The sequence below is a fragment of the Cyanistes caeruleus genome, chromosome 3 (genome assembly GCF_971803275.1).
Source record: "Cyanistes caeruleus chromosome 3, bCyaCae1.hap1.1, whole genome shotgun sequence".
In the NCBI taxonomy this organism is placed as follows: Eukaryota; Metazoa; Chordata; class Aves; order Passeriformes; family Paridae; genus Cyanistes; species Cyanistes caeruleus.
In genome coordinates this window covers 60,914,200-60,933,755 of record NC_141703.1, presented here as the reverse complement: position 1 = coordinate 60,933,755, position 19,556 = coordinate 60,914,200, and the positions used below count along the sequence as shown (strand labels likewise).

The 19,556-nt window shown below is 45.0% G+C and overlaps 1 protein-coding gene and 1 long non-coding RNA gene across 2 annotated transcripts in view; both read right to left on the bottom strand.

Annotated features, from left to right (window-relative positions):
• Positions 1-3,079: 3,079 nt before the first annotated feature.
• On the bottom strand, positions 3,080-9,741 carry LOC147654179 (uncharacterized). Its single transcript, XR_015284595.1, has 3 exons — positions 9,167-9,741; positions 5,526-5,718; positions 3,080-5,226 (listed from the first exon to the last, which is right to left on the bottom strand). It is a non-coding gene; the product is annotated as an uncharacterized LOC147654179 (long non-coding RNA).
• Positions 9,742-13,797: 4,056 nt separating this feature from the next.
• The window catches only part of COG3 (component of oligomeric golgi complex 3), a 31,451-nt gene continuing 25,692 nt past the window's right edge, over positions 13,798-19,556 (bottom strand). The window contains exons 20-23 of the mRNA XM_086881251.1: positions 19,425-19,500; positions 17,849-17,976; positions 17,179-17,277; positions 13,798-15,955 (exon numbers count right to left, since the gene is read on the bottom strand). Of these exons, the coding sequence (XP_086737377.1) occupies positions 15,926-15,955; positions 17,179-17,277; positions 17,849-17,976; positions 19,425-19,500 (333 nt within the window). The 3' untranslated portion in view covers positions 13,798-15,925. The remainder of the gene's footprint in view (positions 15,956-17,178; positions 17,278-17,848; positions 17,977-19,424; positions 19,501-19,556) is intronic.

The following is a 19,556-nucleotide window of genomic DNA, read 5'->3' as shown; positions in this document are numbered from 1 at the left end:
TGACTGCCTCCCATTCTGACTTGCTTGCTGGAGTTGTCTGCTCCTTGCTGTTGACAATATTAGGCTTCTAATTCAGGTTAAGCTTCACTTTGGGTGTTGACCTTGGGCCCTGGTTCAGCTCACACAGGACGTGTTTGCCTCTCTGAGCTGTGAGTACACGTTGCTGGGTTGTGTTGAGCTTCTCTCAACCAACACCCCAAGTCCTTCTCCTCAGGGCCTCTCTCAGTCCACTCTCTGCCCAGCCTGTGTTTGTCCTTAGGGCTGCCTTGTCCCATGTGTGGGACCTTGCACTGGCCTTGCTGAACTTGGTGAGTTTCACATGGACCCACCTCTCAAGCCTGTCAAGGTCCCTCTGGATGGCATTTGTCAGGCAGAGTGGCTGTCCAAAGCAGAGGATGTGCACTGTGGTGAAGTCTGCTCCAGCATATTCCAGAATAAACCAGGCAGCAGGAGTGTCAGCTGCAGAGTCACTGCCTGTGCCACTTTTTTTGCCCACCCCAAACCTCTCAGTCTCCCACCACTGGGGTGCAAGAGCTTGAAATCCACTGAGGTAGAATTCCTGGAAGTCTGGCTCTATGCCTTGCCCTGCCCTGCAGCTTGTCCCAGCAGCCCCACTTTTGCTTGCCAGGCATTTGAATAAATAGGATTAACATCCACAGCTACAGTTAGCTAGGTTGCAAATTACACAGGCTATCAAGGCTCGTGCTTCAGGGCATACACTGATTACCATCAGAGGGGCAAAAATGAGTTTTTCCAATAACAGAATATTGCGTGATTGACTGGGAACATTACAGGGCAGAGTGGATTAGCCTTTGCCATCAGTATCAGTTAGATGTCATTACCACATCAAAGCAGCAGCCCGCTCCCACTCAGGCAGTGGAAGGCAGCTGGGTCTGGAGGAGCAGGGCTGGTTGTCAAACCCGACACAGATTTTGGAGCTGTTTACAAAATGTGCCTCCAGCAAGCCGTGCTCCCTGCTGCTGCCTGCCTGCCTCCTGGGCCGCACACCTTCCTCCCCTCCTTTGCCTCCTGGGGTTCCCTGGCTCTGCTGGGATCACTGCTGGGCTATCAGTGGACCTGGGACTCACTGCAACAGAAGGCTGGGAGGCACCTTTACTTACAGGTCTGCTGGTGCCATCCTCATGGTGTTTCCAGAGGCTTGCAAGAGGAGCTGAAGCCCCTGTTAGCTTTCTATTATGGATGAACAGTTTTGCCCGCTTTCAGGTCATCTCATTTCCCTCATCTTGGCAGCAAACGATTGTCTCATTTGAATGGAAGAGCTAGAACTGGCAGAAAATCTAAAATAAGAAACATAATTAGCAGCAAAACTTTTAATTCTCCTTTCTAAGCCGTTTCTAAATGTGTTAGTGCTTATTTATTGAACCTGGCTTGGCATTTAGACAGCTCCTTTTAGTGCTAATAGGGTTGATTACTGGGTTGAATACTACAGCTTTGAGAAAACGGTTGCTCAGTGTTCAGAGATGCCAAGTTCCCTCTACACAGACATACCCACCTTCCTTCACAGGAAATGTGTTTTATTTAGCACAAATATATTAAAATAAGGCTGTCACAGGAGCCACAGAAGTCACAGATGCCACACCGGCAGCCCATGCATGAGGTGTGTGACTGTGGGACGCCAGGGCTTGGCTTTTCTGGGGCTAAAAACTCCCTGCAGCACAGGCAGGACAGTGCCAGCCTCTGTGATGGGATCTGGGACGGGATTTGCCCCAGATCATTGGCTTGGCTCTGGTGCCAGGGGTTATCTGGGGTGGCAGGACCCCAACAGCGATCCATGGGGAGATCTGAAGAGGAGAATTAGCAGAGAGGATATAAACAACCAGAGATAAGAAGAAAGGGGAGGAGGAAGAGGAAACTGCCTGGTTTCTCCAGGTTACAGTCAAAATCTGGGGTTTCCTACCCTTGCCCATTTGTAGCTCACGCTGAAATCCAAGACTTTTGTTTTCCATCCAGAGCCAAACAGAGCAGGGTCTCCTTCCTAGCAGAAATCTGGGAGCAAGAAATGTGGGTGGGGATTTTTTTCCCGTAACAGTCATTTTCAGAGTAGTTGCTTCAGTGTGTGTAATGGACCTTTTTGTGTTCCCTCTGCTGAAGATCAATCAACAGGACAGATGTCTGATTGTCCTCCTGTTCCAATGTATATCATCATTACTCCTTTCGGAGCTGCTGCAAAATAGCACAGGTGTCAATAAAAATGGAATTTGGACTTTCATTTACTTTCATTTAGGCTTTATAGGTGAAAATGGTAGGTTTTCAGAAAATAAGCCTCACCTTCACATTACTGAGCATGTCAACACAAGGCTGCTTGGGAGATGCAGCAGCCTCCAGAAACAGGGCAGGCTCCTAAAATCTGTGAGTGTCAAGCCAGCCTGGCTTGATAAACTTTGCCAGTGGCTAGCCAAGTGCAATGAGATTACCCTGATCTGGGGAACAGAGATACTTGAGCTCAGGAATTTCTCCCTGGGTGTGATTATCTTGAAATAGCCACTATCCCTCATTCTCATTTCTAGCTGGGAAGGAGGTGCAGAGTGAGTTTGCTGGTTTATATCCACCAGCTTGTAAACTGCCAAGGCATGGCTTTTAAGGCAACCTTGGAAAAGTGCACAGGAACACAAATGTCTCTGTCACTAAGGCAGTGAGATTTCAACCAGAAGGGTCACTTGCATATTGTGTCAGTGCAGCATTCAAGTGTTTTTTTTTAATTTACTGGGGAAAATTTAGCAAATCACTCAGATTTGGATTGACCATTAGAACCACTGCTTTTTTTTCTCCTCCATCACTTGTTGCTCATACCCAGGCATTCTCTTTCAACAGTGCCTTGGAACAATAAACCCAGGGTGACCTGGGCCAGAAAAAGTGGGATGCACATGAGAGGTCTGCATGGAGAACAAGGCTGCAGCCCTTGGTTACCTGCTGCATTCCAGAACATCTTGCCCTCCAGCTGAGAAGCTTGTCTGTGCAGCTGAAGACTTTCTTTGAAAAGTGAAAGTTCTTCTTTGGGAGCTAAAGAAAAACAGGATGCACCTGCCTGTGGGTCTTGGTGGAAAGACTTTTTAAAGTGAAAATTGTGCCTCATATGGGAATGGTGACCGGCAAGAGCACCAGACACCCCAGGCTTCATTTCAGCCCTTCCCCTCAGTGAGATACATGCCCTGGTGTGAAATGCACGACAGAGGGATGACTGAAAATAGCCAGCCCCCAAAATACACCTGGCCCAGCATTCTGCCCTGAGTGAGACCCAGCAGATGCTCAGGAAATAATATAAAAATAGAGCAAAAATTTCTTTTTACTTCCCAGAATACTTTCCATTTCCCCAGTGGTTTGTGACTCAGGAACTTTCTGAACTGTAGATGCCATCTCTGCATTTAATAGCTCTTGATGCATTCCTCTTCTATCGATCGGCTTACACCCTATTGAACCAACACAAACTTTAAACATCCACTGTACCCCATGGCAAGGAGTGCCACAGCTAAAAATCTTCTTTGTTTATTTTGAACTTGTCACTTGATAGTTTTCTTTGATGTTCACTCTCTTCCTTTGAAGAGCACTGAATAATATGAACAGCTGTTCCCCAGTCACATCGCTCTCCCTTTCACAAAACTTGGTCATATTTCTTCTTCAGTCATTTTTTTCCTCCAAGATAAATAGTCTTAATCTATTCAGTCATTCCCTGAATGGAGGCCCTTTTGTGCTTTTGATCATCTTCAATTTCCTTCCTCTGTAACTTTTCTATTTCTTCTGTATCACATTTGAGATCAGTGAAACAGGACTGCACAATGGCATTCAAAGGGAGGGAGTCCATGGAGTTATACAGCAGCATAGTGATTTCCCCTGTTTTGCTCTCTCCTCCTTTCCTAATAATTCCTAGTTTTCTGTTTGCTTTTTTTGATTGCTACTGGGTCTTGAGCTGACATTTGCATAGAGTTATCTATTATAACCTGAGGATTTTGTTCCCAAGTGGAAGTAGCCATCTTGGAGCACATTATTTTGGAAGTAAAGGTAAGATTGTCTTTTCCCATGCATATCACTTTACATTTATCTTCATCAGATTTTATCTGTGATTTTATTATCCTTTCATTCCGAACCAAAAGGATCTTTCTGAAACTATTCACAATCAGCCCTTTGCCTCAAACACCCTTAAAATCATCAGCAAACTTCTCCTCTCCCTGCTTGCTACAGGGATTATTTCTGAATATTTTGAAAACATGGGACAATGTTTTGGCTAATTTAACAGCTTCCCCTCTCAGATTTGAAGTGCCAGCTCCCAGGGAGAGGGGAGAAATGCCACTTCCTGAGCTCTTGGGGTGTCACTGGAGAGCAGCTGGGGGTAAATGGCATTGTGCCTAAGCAGCACTTCTACCTCTCCCCTTGCTCAGGTAGGATGGGGGGTGATGGCACTTGCTGGGATGTGTTTGCCCTGTACCAAACCAGCCTAAGATGGGCCCAAGCAAAGGAGGTGAGCAGAAGCCCTGGGGCCCCAGGAAAGGGCGCAGGGGGGAAGCAATGGATGGCAAAGCCTTTCTCTGGGAAAACCCCTGCACCCAAAGTTGTGTTGAACAAACAGGAGCTAACTGGGAGCTCTTCCTCACAAAAAGCTCACTCTGGGAGCCTGTTAAGCTTGCCCAAGGGAGCCCAAGGCCAGAGACAGACAAGGAGCCTCTCTCCATGGGATGATGGAGCAGTCACTGCCCTCTGCCCAGGCAAGGTGAGACCCAGCCCTAGTTGTTTGGTGAGATAAAACCAGAAACGATCAGTGAGGGGCGCTTTCCCAGTGGTGTGTTTTCCCTGGGAAGCAGCACCTTGCAGCAGTGCCTGGCAGGGGATCAGAGTTGGATAGCAGCAACAGGGACCTTTCTATCTTCTGGGGGCGTCCTTGTTTGGGGGAAGAGGCTGGACAGTTGCCTCTTCCATTTGTAGGCAAAAGGAGACAGACTGAGCATCTCTCCAGCACTGCAGGGGAGCATGAAGTTAATTCACCTAGAGGGAAAAAACAGGACAGAGTTCCTCACCCTTGTCCAGTGGCACTACTCAGAGCCACAGGGTCACACAGAATTTGTTTCCTTCTGATCTCTGGTCCTAGTAAATGCATGTTGTAGCCTCTTGAGCCAGGCAGTGCAGGATTTTCCATCTCTTTGGTGAGATGCCTTTCAGAAAAGGCACATGGCTTTCAGAAAAATGCTCTATGGAAGTGATTTGATGTTCCCGCACCTGCAAAGGGAAGAAGAAAGTGCCTCTTCTATGATGATAGAGCAAAAATTGCTTCAAAGGGCAGAGGCTCTCCCCTTTTAAGAGAATTAAGCTTGACCATCAGAGCACCAGAACCCTTTTGCTAACAAAAGAAAAGAGCAGGCATCAGTGACTCAAGCACAAAGGGTTTCTCGTGCTGTGGGAACACTTTAGTCTCCTAGCAAAAAGATGTCTGTGCACATCAAAAAAAAAAGACAGAATGGTTTCACAGATTCAGGGGGCAAAACAGAAATCTAAAAGAAAGCCAGTGGCAGACTCACCAATATTGCAGCCGCCAACCCCCTGCTCATCTGAGTGGGGAAGGTGCTCAGCTACCGAGGCACAAGTCCTGCTTTCCATCCCAGCCTTTCTGCTCTGGCCATGCCCCTGCCCACTCCAGGGACTGAAGCTGAGGATCAGCACGTCACCAGAGCTCCTCCAGAGTGGCTGAGGATTCCAGCAGCACCTTCACCTCTGTAAGGGTAAGGTTTGGGTTGGGAACTGTGTGGTGTGCCCAGTGCCAGCCCAGCACGGCTCACACATCTGCACAGCCCTGTACTGTCTGTACTGACAACAGGCATAAACAGGTACAAAATCAGCCCCTCTGGCTCCTGTTACAAACTTTGCTCTTCATTCAGGTCAGAACTGGAGGGTCTTTGCCTGTCTCTCTCAATGGGAGGATTTGGGGAAGAATGAATATAAATGAAGCTCTTCTCACCACCAGAAAGGCAGCTGTGGATCATACACAGAGCACAGGTTTTGTATGAGCAGAGGTGGCAGCAGCCTGTGCAACTCAGCCAGCACAGACCCACCATGTCTGCAAATAAAGCCAGAGGAAGATGCAAAATGTGCAGGTGTCATCCATTGGTCCTGGTGGCACCAGGGTTTGTGCTGCCAGCCAGCTCACCCAGCTCTGGACCACAGCTGGCTGACAGATAAAGAAAACCCATCTGGAAAGAGTCCTGGGGAAAGACAGGCTGTGTTTAGGTGACAGGACTGATCACAGTAGAAGGCACCAGAATGGCCAGTACTATACCAGTACCATAAATACTACAGAGAGGAAAAAGGCCCTCACTGCTGTTGAGCCATTATCATACAATCACAGAAGGGCAGCATGGTTTGAGTTGGAAGGGACATTAATCATGTCATTCCAATCATGAAATTCCAATCATGTGTTCCAATCTCTTCACTGTTGGCAGGGACACCTTCCACTAGACCAGGTGGCTCCAGGCCCCATCCCAGCTTGGCCTTCAACACTTCAAGCAATGGGGCATCCACAGCTTCTCTGGAAAATCTGTTCCAAGTACTTCATCCCCCTCACAATAAAGAATTGCTTCCTAACACCTAATCTAAATTCACTCTCTGACAGTTTCAAGCCATTCCCCCTTGTTGTATCACTACATGCCTTTGTCAAAAGTTCCTTTCCAGATCTCCTGAGCCCCCTTTAGGTGCTGGAATGTTCTATAAGGTGTCCCTGGAGCCTTCTCTTCCCCAGGCTGAATGTCAGGCTGGAGACAGGCTCTCCCAGCCTGTCTCATAGAAGAGGTTCTCCAGCCTTCTGACCACCTCTGTGGCCCTTCTCTGGAACAGGTCCATGTCTTCCCTGCTCTGAGGCCCCCAGAGCTGATGCAGCCCTGCAGGTGGGGTCTCAGCAGAGCAGAGCAGAGGGACAGAATCCCCTCCCTCATCCTGCTGCCCCCACTGCTTTGGATGCAGCCCAGGACAGGTTTGGCTATCTGGGAAGCAAGGGCACATTGCTGGGCTATGTTGAGCTTCTTGTCAGCCAGCACCCCCAGGTACTTCTCCCTAGGGCTGCTCACAATCCATTCTCTGCTTGGGAAATCCCCAGTCAGGAAGGAGAAGAGCTGACCATGAATGTTTCCATTGCAAATGCTTTGCAAGTGCAGGCTATTTTACTTTCCAAAATGCAAATTTTCTAATTTCCCTTGAAGATTCTTCATATTAATGTTGTCTTAAAAACTGAGTGTGTCTTGACTTCCAATGTAGTTTCTCAGGGTTTTATTTTTAAAGAAGAGTCAGGAGCTTTTTTTAAAAAAAAATATTTTAAAGTTTTAAGCCTTTTAAAAAGGCATAAAGCTTTTTTCTTCCCACTTTCTCACTGCTTCACAGGATGTTAAAAGAAGGCCAAATTCCCAAGTTGTCCACATTTTCATATGAAAAACAGCTACAACTTTCCATTGAGCTCTTAAGGAAGTGTAAACATGCCAACTGTGTTTATGTAGGAGCACAGATAATTAAATATAACCTACATTTCCTGACATTTTACATATATATATATATATATATATATATATATATGCCTTTATGAACACAGTCTAGATCTACCGTGGTTGATCAGAAGGAACAGGCACCAGGAAAATGTGAATCTACCCAAACTGTGTGAGCATGGCTGTAGCACAAGTTTCTCCCTGGTAAAAAGGGACAGTGACCATCCCAAGGCAGTGGCAGGGAAACAGACTCTCCACACTTCCACACCATTCACCTCTCCTGCCCTCCAAACCAGGTTGCTCCATTCAAACTACCCAGGCTCCTCAGCTAGGAATCACAAGGAGAAGTGCTCCTGGTTCCAGGCCAACAATTTAACACAGGCAAAAGCTTTCCAGGGCTCAGGCTACCTTGAATTCCTAAGCAAGGACACCACCACTGAGTCCAGCAAGGGATGGGTATCCTAGGACATCCCCTCCAACCCAGCTTCCAAGAGAAGCAGCTCCCCAGGCCCTGTTGTCCCAGCTTCTGTGACCCTGGAAGGGCAAGCAAGGACTGGAGCTCTGCCCAGTGAGCCAGGGGCTGGAAGGGATCTGCCTGACAGCTCAGGCCCCTGCAGCATGGCTCCTCTCCTCCCTGCCTGATTCTCCTCTCCCTTCCCCAGCCAGACAGCACTGCAGTTTCTGTCAGCATGCAAGAAAATTACCTGTGATTTATCACACAATCAATGATTTTGTTGGCTTTTTTATTCTGGACATAGAAGCATATTATACTGCTCTCCCACACTGAAATATAGGGGTAGCAAATCTGCCTGTCTGGGACTGTCTTTTTAGCCTCATAAAAAGCCTGAAAAAATGAAAGCAGGAACAAAATCCTCAGTTTGTTGCTTTTTTGTTCCCCTCTATGCCTTATAAGCAGGAAGGAATTCTTACCTCTGCAGAGCCAAAGGCTGCACCTTCAGGTTATGAAATCGGGGCCAGAGCTATGGCTGGAGTCACCCACTTCAAGCATGCAAAATGCCTCCCCCTGGGAGCTGCTGAGGACCAGTGCCTCAAGTCCCTGCCACAGACACAGCCCGAGCACAGTCCCTTTCTGCAAGTGAGAATTGGCTGCTGCATTAACAATGATCTCTCTGCTTCCCCCTCTCCTAGCTGCTCCCCATTCTTCCCAGAGAAGCAGGTGCTAATGCTGCTTATTTCTATTAGAAAGTATTAAACCCTGCTCCCTTGTAATGCTGGGAGCTAAGCCCTTAGTGAATAAATGTTTCTATGTTCCTTGTCAGTACCTTGCAGGATAAATTACTTTTGTGTCTGATGAAAAGAGGGCCCTCAGCAAGTTATATCATCAGAGAGCAGCTAATAACATAGAATAAAAAGAGTTATCTTTGTATATGAGATGTGAAAACACAGAAGTGAAGGATGAGTTTCCCTCAGTTATTTGAAAGGGTTTAATAAACAGTAAGCAAACAAACAAAAATACCCAAGGTGAGGCAGAAAGCACAGAGTGTGATGGTCTGGCAGAACTCTGAGGTTGGTGCCAGTGGAGGGGGGAAGAAGGCCTGGGGCATCACATTCCCATCCCCTCTGTCCAGGCAAGCATCCCCAACACATTTCCACGTGGAGCCCCAGGTGACCAGAATGGAAAAATGTGGCCTTGTTACCAGCACCTGTGAGGGGAAGCTGCAAGAGTTGGTTACCTTTAGGTTGCTGCTGGATTGTTTCTCATCTCCAGTGAGTGCTCCTCGCTAAAGAATGACTTAGGTGACCAATTTCTTGCAGTCTACGTTGTTATATGAGGTGAGTGATGACTTTAGTAAAAGCTGCAAGCATCTGAGCCATCAAATAATAGTTTTTGACATCCCATTCCCAGTCTCCAAAGTTTCCCTTCAGAAAGCTCGTATGTGGGGGAATCACTAAATCCCATCTCAATTTTACAAGTCCTCCCTGTGCTGAGGCTAATTAATGGACATCTTAAATGTCTAACCAGCTATAACAAATCATTTTAAATAGCTTTTGCAATAATGCTTCCATCAGACTGCTGCAGTCCTGCCGTTTGCCTGCAGACATGTTGGTGTTCCATCCATCACTCAGCAGCCAGGTTTTACAGCCTGACACCGAGGAGATCCTGGGCAGCACTAGAGCACCGCTGACTTGCCACGAGTCTCTCCCGACCTCGCAGGACCGCACGCTGCCCATCGGTGCCAGCCACGTTCCGGCTGCTGGCTCACCTCCCAGCTGGGGCTGGCTGCTGCAACACACACAGCCTCACCCAGCACCTGCAAATTAAGGGCAGGGCTAAGTGGCCACTCTGATAGATACTTGTGAATAGAATGTGAGATTTGGGATAGGAGGAAAAGAGAAAACAGCCAGCTTGTCCTGCTGACAGACAGGCTCAGCCTTGCCCACCGGTGCTGTAACGCATCACAGATGCAAAGTTAGAGTTTTTCCTTCCTGTTGATTCTTCTGAGCTGCAGCACAAGGAAACACCGAGGGAGACCAAGCCACTTTTGCAGCCTGGTGGGAATCCACTTCTTCAAGCCTGGGCAGGAAAAACTCAATGCAACACATGCTGTGAGTGATAAAAGTTCCCTGTGTGCCACAGCTGGGGGATGCTCCAGCACCCGGAGCCATCTACCCAGGCTGTCATGAGATGGGGAGCACCAGTTTGTACCTGTATGTGTAAATTTGGGCTGCTTTCCCTCTAATGCTGCCTTTCCCTCTCCTCTGTAGTTTGGTGACTGCAGAGGGCCATTTCCCACACCCAGCCACACACACAACCATACACACATCTGTGGAAGACCTCTTTTCAGGGACTTTCAGCTGTAGATGTGCAATAGGGAGAGACAGACTGTAGAAAAATAACCAGGGTAAAAAAGATAACAGTGTGGAAGTTGCTGAGGAAAGCACAGCTGCTACTCCCTGGATGGAACATGGTGAGCATACCCAACCTTCCACACACAACACAGCACCATCTAAGGGGGACTAAGGGAGGGTGGAGTGGAGGTACCATGGCCAGGCTGTGTTGAAACCCTTGCAGAGAAGGGAACTCAGTGCTGGTTTCCAGCTGATAAGCCCCACAGCAGCTGAAAACCAAGGGAGATAAAGGAAGATGTCCTGCTGTTGAATCAGCAACACTGGTGAAATCACTCTCCTCGGACTGGCACATGTCCCCATCACAGAGGTCCTAGCTTTCTCAGGGTGTTGGCAGACCAATCAAATACGAAGGGTTTGAGTTAATCTCCGCTTTCCACATGACAGGGATTTACACACACAGCCCATACTCCACCCACAGGGTTTTTCTGCCCTGTGGGTGGAGTATGGGCTCATGGTACTCCAAGAGGCCATCCCATTTCTGTAGCATGCATTTATCAAAGGACAAAAACCTACCAAAAACCAGCCTCTGACTTGATGCATCAAGTCCCAGAAGCAACTCTTGAATGGAAAACTGGAAGTTTGGTCCAATTGCAGACAAAATGTGGGACCTGGGACCCAGAAGTTGTTTGGACTAAATTCACTCAGCTGAGTATTTCTCCCCAGAGCCACCCGGGACCCATGTACTGGGATCTACTTAGGGCAGGAAAGGGCCAACAGAAGCACTGATCTGGCCTGACTTCAGCCAGCACTCTCACAGTTCTCCTTTCCAGCCCCTCACCATGGAACAGAAAGGCCACATCACCATTAAATCCCAGATTCAGGATCAAAGTGACTTACTTTTCCTCAGGCACAACAATCCTGTCCGTTTCAATGCGGGGTCCCAGCTCCTGGTGAGCACTTGCTGTGATATCCCTGCTTGGCCAGCTCCTGCCTACCAGCTCCTTGGAGAGCAGCAAGGAAACCACCAGTGGAGATAAACCTGGGACTGCTGCATGGGACTGGTCACAAATTTTCATGCAGAAAAATCGCTGTTTCATTCAAAACTAAATTTCCTGCCTATATGATTCTTAATGAAATTCCTTCCTAGGAAAGCATTAAGAGAAGTTGAGATGCTGTCACTGAAGGGTAAGAACAAAACTCACAAATCCATTTTGAAACATGGTTTCTTTTCAAAGCATTAATATTAAATGTCAATATAAGCACAAAGCTTCTGATTTTATCTAAATAGCATTTCACTTAACATGAAACAAGCACGTGGGGAGAAGAACACCAAAGTCCTTTGTTATTTGTTGTCACCCACTCAGGTTTCCCACCTCTGACCCTTAGAGGTGGAAATGCTGTTCCGTGCCAGTGTGACTGTCCCAGACTACTGGTCCGTAACCCTGTCCCTTACTAGAGGCAAGCACGACTGGTCAGCACTGAAATCACATATTGTCCACGCTTGGCTGGGGGCTGAGGCCTCAGGGGGAAGGATTCAAGCTGTCTTCCCTGGTGCAGGCATAGACCAAATGTTGCCAGCCCTCACAGCAATGCTCTGTACGTGGTCATAGGCACATCGTTAATGGAAACAAACTCTGCAGTGGCTGCTCAGGAGGGTGGCAGCGAGCCAAGGCTCCAGGTGTGCAGAACCATAAAGCTCTGGCTACTGCTCTTTGACCCCCAAAATCCAGACTTCTTCTCAGGACCATCTGCTTTGTTAGGTAAGGAAGTCATCTTCCTTGTCCCACTACTTCTGGGCAGCCTACTCCCACCCAAGCTGGCTCAAGCCGTGAGTTCTTTGCTCCTCCTTTTCCCCTGGTACATGTGCTGGAAGAGGATCAGCTCCCAGGGGAAGCTGTAGGTAGTGTGCTCCACGGGCATGAAGGGAAAGGGCACATTGCATGGTGAAAGGCTGGGTTACAAGAGATGCAGGATACTCTCCCTCTCAGCCCCCTCAGAGAATCTAGCATTAACATCCTTCACTCTGCACGGCCTCTCTTTGCAGCTGAAAGATACAGAGAAAGGATCTGACCACTTAGGAGGCCAGAAAGCAAAGAGGAGCTCCTCCTTCAGTTTAAAAACATTCAGCTCATGAGCCTGCTCTCCAATAATCAGTGCTGCAATACTTTTGGCAATCTCTTTCTCAGTGATATCACGCCTTGCATTTCGTTATCTTCTACCTGCATGAAATAACTGAAACGCAAGAAATCAGTGCTCACAGGAAGCAGCTACATCAGCATTTCAGACCAACTTTTCCCTTATCAGGGTGGTAACAGTCACTTTGCAATAAAAACAAAGCTACTTTCTTCAAGCTCACAATGCCCATCTGTACCCCAGGTCCTTGTAAGCAGGATTGCCTCAGCTGACAGCATGTGATGGATCAGCAGGGTTACACACCAAACCCACGGTGCCTTGAAGCACATGGCTTCCATACTGCAGCTGAGGAACTGGAAATTTGGGAACTGGTTGTGCCAAGTGTGACCGACCAGCTCGCTTTGGCTCTCGGCCAGACACCTGGGCTGGTGCAGAGGGGATGGCAAAGAGCAGCCTGGGCACAGGGACCAGGGACAATCCAGGAGAAGGAAGCCATGAGGTGTCTCTTGAGTTTTCAGGCTCCAGCTGATGACAATACCCATGGCTTAGTGGCACGTTGGCCACCACTGAAAGGGAACAACTGATTCTTTTTCCTTTTGCTCTATTTTGAGGTCTTTATATCGAAGACCTGACTTGCTCCACACATTGTCTTGGTTTTAGGGCTCAATGAGAATGAAAATGCATAAGAGTAGAAAACAGCATTTGTGGAGAGAGCTGGATCTACCTGCTGTCACCAGGATTTGCGTCAGCAGCACAGACTTTTCCCCCTTTTCACACCCACATCACTTTGTCAATATCAAATATGCATTTTGAGAAAAGGACTATTAAGTTTTGCTTGGAAAACACATGGCACAGTGTTAAGATTTTGCTGTTGTCCAAAAGCTGGCCAAGCATTCACTTCATTTACAAGATGCAATCCAAAGGGCCAGACCCCTAGAGGAGGCTCCAAATGACCAGGAAGCTCTAGTCACACATCACTGCCCCATACCTCTCAGATAGAAGCTAAATTCCACAGGGAAGGAACTTTTACATCGATAGTTCATTCAAATGACATTGTGAAAGCCAGAGGGTAAAGGGAAGCCTCATGCTGACATTACAGGGGACAAACCACAAGCTCCTGCATGATGTGTACACCACCAAGGGCCAGAAGAGCACCACAGGGTAGTGAGAAACTCTGGGCAGTTGAGTCTGTGAGTAACCAAGCAAGAACAGTCATCAAACACAGTAGTATTTTTGTTTTCTGCCACCAGCTCTCAAGCTCTCTTAGTAAAAGCCAACTTAGTTAAAATATGTTCTTATATTACAGCTGTGGTTCAAACCTGTGGTTTCTTCCTCCTAACTAAACTGCAAGGAAAGAGACCATTTAGTCACACAAGACTGCTTGTCAGTAAAGAAAATACAAATTTACTTTTATTATAACCATTAAGAGGCATTAATTTAACAATTAGCTGTACATTCAGCACTCAGGTATATATCTGTGCCAAACAGACTCAATTCTCTTACTGCTAAAAAAAGAACACTTCTCAGCAATGCACAACTTGTGCTTACAAGATGTTTATTATCTCTGTATTACAGTTATCTTGACAGACAAGCCTCAGGATACAGAATAAAGCTTTACTCTTGGACCAAAATAGGAGGCAACATTTTTATTTAAAAAAATTAAAAACGGCAAGTTTCTAGTCAGATAATATAAAGCATCTTAAATTAATCTTTTGAAAGTACTTACACTATTTGTAAACGTAAATATCTGAAACTGTACATGTTTAAACAAATGTTCATTTAGCAAACAGGCTGTATAAACTGATTGCTCTTCTAATCCTTCCACCAGCTGTCCTAGAGCTGTTTGGGTACTCTAAGAGAGAAAAAGATCCCAAGCACAAGAGCAACTGCTGCCATGGTCTACCCTTCACGTCTCTTCTGTACAATGTCTGTATTAAGTCAGTCATAACTCTGTACAGTGACCATGCAGTCCTTCTGAAAAACTTTATAAAAAACAAATATACATATATTACAATGCACTGGACATTATTTTACAGCCTGTATTTCTACATAAGTAAAGGGAGAGGGCGAGTTTTTCTCCTTGTTAGTTCCTTTACTTAATTTTTAAGGAGTCATATAAGGTCCTATGAGTACCATTTATGTATCTCAGCACTACTGCTGTAACACTTCTTGTGGTACCTTTCAATCCCACCATCTTATACTCCAGCCTTGTTATTTATAACAGGAAAATTATTAAATTGAAATACCACCAATGTGCAAGGAAATTTCTTCATATTCAAACGTATACAGAGCAGGCTTTATAAATAAGTTAAAAATCTGTCACATCACCCACTACATTTTCATTTTTCAGTGGTGCACAACGAAGATTTACACACTGAGACACCCTGAAGTGCTCATTCCATTAAGAGCCAGGCATTTAGCATCCAGCTTTCCACACTAATGTCCAATTAATGTTCACTCAACAGTTGCACTGTTTACAAGTTACTGAGTACTTATCCTCTCTTCACAATGCAGATTTGACAGCCTTGCACATCAGGTTTCAGGTCCCCACAACCCCTGATTAGCACTTTCTCCACGGCACAAAGGCTGTGCAATTCCAGACCTCATTCCCACTTTAAGTTATGTGACATCACCACTTGATCTTGGGAAAGGCAAAAAAACTAACTCTGCCCTAAAATTTGGTAGCTGAAAACCTCAATGCTAAGCACTGCTGTCAAGCAGCTGAAAACATGTGGTTCCCTCAGAAACAACAGAAGTTATGTTGCACAGCTTTCCACTGCAAATCCCAAGGATCTGAGACTCTTCACACGGAGAAAGGCTAGAGTATGACACTTCAGGTCAGACCTCACAGCTCCCAGTCACAAGAGTGTAAGAAAGACAGCCCATCCTGTGTTTCAAGAAACACTTCACGTGTGGGAAATTAGGTTTTCCCAAGCAAGAACCTCTGAATTACTTTCAAGCACATGGTGGATTACTAGGATTTTCAGGGAAGTCAAAGAAAAATTCAGAGTATGCCTGCTTAAGTCGAATTGTCATACCAATGTGGTCATCTCCCAAGTCTCACATATATCTATTGCTCTCATTTGATTCCCTGCACTGTATTTCCAGCGTCTCTTTGAAAGTGTGGCTTCCCACTGCATATATCAGCTCATTAAGGGAAAGCAGCAACGGTTTTTACATTAAAAAAAAACAAATAAAAAAGGTTTTCAGTTTTGAAAATATCTGGAAAAGGCAGTAACTGAGCTTTCACATGAGTGATCAGCAAAGGGGTTTTTGTTTCATTTTCTTCTGTCCACTGCTCAACCCAGTGAACAAGAAGACCTTTGCCATATCAACAAACCTGTTCATTTTGGTTTTTTTCCCTAAAACAGGGTTAAGCAGCCTGGATAGTTTTGATGCAGACCAGACTGCACAGTGGGATCCTTCATTTACTTCAAGCAAATGTCTCTGCATTCCCTTCACTGCCTAGCATTTGGCTGAAGCTTATTCCAAGCAGCCTCACTGCTGGGCTACTTGGACATCGACAAGAGTAAGTTCACCTGAAAGACAAAAAGAAAGCCTATGTTAGACAGAGCAGCCAAGTTTCAGAACTGATGTGTCATATTTTAACATTTAAATAGGATTCCTAGGAAGCACATTAATCAGAAGACAGTTACAAAGCAACAGCCAAAATTTCCAGTCAAATGCCTACTCACAGGCTTTTTAAAATGTAACTGTTGACCATGCTGATCACTTATTTCAGCAGTCACAAACTACTGTGATAAACTTCCTAAGATAACTTCACGTGTTGTCAAGAAATTCCAAAACACAGGCACACTGGCAAAAAATGTTACCATTCACTTCAAATATCTGAAACACATTTGGGATCCTTCATAGTACTCGTTTCCCACAGATTACAATACGGTTTCCCACACACTTCAGTTTGTAGAGTAAGTGATCCTAAGGTTCATCAGATAAACAATTAGAGGAGGCCATCTCCCTCAGGATAAGCCCAGCTCCTTATGGTGCATCATTCCCACTCAGTGCTCCAGGACAGTTATCACACATTGCTGTGGCCGCACACACTGCAAGCAACATCCTCTAATCCATAAACTAGATTACCTGTTTAAATACTGGCATCCTGTGATAATCAAGATTCTACCCACATCTCCTAGACTACTAAGGTCAAAGTGACATTTTTAAAAGCCTACTTGGTTTCTGACAGGGAATCCCAATACAGGGAATTCTTAACCCAAATTATCTCTGAGACTAAAGACCACATAGGGTTATACTTCCATAAACATCTGCACACTTTCTCAATACAATTCACTTTAAATGCACTCTAGTAATTCATTCTCATGCTTCCTAAATGTACAAGTTGCTGCTTTCTGTATTTGTCAAAAGAAAGACTGCCTTCAAGTGCACAGGTTTTTTTTAAAGGCATATTCACTGGCTTGATACCTTTCCAAGACAACAATGCCAGGAAATGGCAAGACTCTTCTACAATGCTGTACAACTCAATCCCCAGCAACATCAATCACCACCTTGGTTTAAGAAAATCTATCAGACATTCATTAAAAAACCCCAACCAAACAAAGTCCTCTCCTAGCTGAGAGTCTTAAGATTAGATAAAGCCCAAAGTTTAATCATCCAGGATTAAGGGGGATAAGAAATAAATAATGATTCTGAAAACTAGAAATACGAAAAATGAAAAAAAATCAATGTTTATGAAAGCCAGTCACATGAAAGAGTAACTGATAAAATAGGGAGCTTCAATATATACCTGTTCCATTGAAGGACAAGCTATGATCTGGAGGTCTTCATTACTAAATTCTTCCTTTAACAGAGCATGGAGTTTCTGGAACATTTGCTGAATGTTATTCTTTTAAAGGAAATGAAAAATCAGTATTAAAAAACACAACACCCAACTTAAACATGAAGCAGAACAAACACAATGTACACACAATAGCTACTGAAGTGACCTGGTGGGGAAAAGCAGTCAAGCTTCAAGAACTCTTCTAAAACAAGCCCCAAAACAGCTACAAGGAATCCACATTAGTCCTGTGATAAAAACTTCAGCTAAGATGTGCTGAAGTGAAACAATGAGTCCTAAAGACTTAACCTGGAAGCTTAAAACTCAAGCTTGGCTCTTCAGGTGGTTTACAGCAGGTTTTCCACTGAATCTGTATCATCCTCTCTGACACTGACGCTCCTGCCCATGCATAATTGACCAAAACTGACTGGTTTGGTGTGGGACAGCATTGATTTTCCTTATGGTAGCTCATTTGGTGCCAAGTGGAAGATTTACACAGCAAAGAGCAGCAAAGTACACCCTGTACTACGTGTGTGTTGTGTGGAACAAGAGAGAGCAGTACAGCTGTTTGGATTTGGCATTTTTAAACTGATGATATCACCATGAAACATCTGCAGGAAAACATGGCAGCAATACTCACCCTGACTGGCTTAAACAGAATTAATTCTGTATCTTTATTGGACAAGTATAAGGACATGCTTCGTAAAGTTGATGGCAACTTTGTTTTTATTGTCTTGTAAGTGGAAGAGACCAGATCGTTGATCTTTGCTGAAAGTAAAAGAAAATGTATTTAACAGGCTAAAATGGAGTTCTGCTTGCTGAAACCTACACTCCAGAAAATCACCTCCGCTCTCCTGGGGCAGATCATTACCACAGATTTGAGTGGAAGGGAGAGAGGGGGTGCTGGGATGTGCAGTGTCAAACCCATCACAGGACACAGCCTGCCAGACACTGCTGCCTTTCCCTGCAGAAAATGTACCCACCCCATTTCTGAAAGCTACCACATCCTCCTGAGGTTTCTGAAACCACAGCCCTCCAATAGCAATGAAGTTTTACATAGGCTACAACCCAGAAAACTTACCTGGAAAAGAAACTGCTGGGAAACAGTGCTAGTAAAGAGAACAGAATATCACAAATGTTCCTTACTGATTATAGGCCATGTCTGTGAGAGGAAAGGCTGCACGGAAATCTGGATTTTGAATTAACCAGACAGGAATCCTCTGTCAGACAAGACCTTCTTTCTTTATTGTTAGGAATTTTAATGATTTTACAAGATCATTGCTTAAAGGCCAGGGGAAAAATATATTTGTAGTTTCAAAGTACTGAAGTTAATATCCTATGTGGGTTTTCCCTCCCTCAGCTTCTGCCACATCTAAATTTTCTGCCTAGTCTCACTGCCCAGACAAATGACTCCAGGAAACAGCAGAAGCTCTGCTTCAATCTGCTTCTACACACATAATTATCTCCAAACAAACATTAAAAATACTCCTGAAGAAGCAGGAGATGTTAAGTAGAAACTTGAGTTAGCCCTTGAGAGTGTCTGACCCATGGAACAGCACTGAATTATGTATGAACATAGCTGGCTGGCTTTGCATCTTAAGAAAATGATGCAACAGAAGGTTCCAATATATGATTTGGAATAATCAGATTTTTTCACCCAGAAGCATAACTTTGTCATGTGAAGACAAAATAACCAAGGAGCATCTAAAACTGCTCCAAATGTTCTCATGAAGTGTTCATATTTGAATTTTTAAAATGAGGGAAAGAAACCCAGATTCCATTTCTGCGTAGTGACAGGAAAACTGAAAACAAAGTAAATACCAAACGTACAGACAATAAGGGCTTCAATGGGCATTCATTCTTTCCTACAAAAACAAAAGCTTCTTCATAATGTAATCAACTAATTCCTTAAGCACATTCTGTATGCACTTGCAGAAATGCTGTTTACATGCAAGAACAATCACAGCTTGAGAAATACTCGAGGCATTCATCTACTGCACCAATTGAATATATATTCTGAAGTTTTTCAGGTTTTTAGAGCTGGCTTAAGACATTTCAAATAGCACAGAGGCTAAAATGGAAGTCAGGATTTGCAAGAAAAAGGTAGATAGTTCTTATATGTAGAGTTTTTCAAAATCAATCAGTCTCTCAGTCCAAGTTATTCTGACCACCTCTTCAGTCCTAACAGTAACATGAATACAAACCAAAGTAAATACCTGGTTGTGCCCAAGGTTGCTGTGAAAGGCTGTAATTGGGACCTCCTTGAGTGGCCATTGTTTTTAAAGCAGCTACCTAAAACAAGTAAAATCAACAAAATCATTTTTCTTTCAGTTGAGTTCACAACAAAA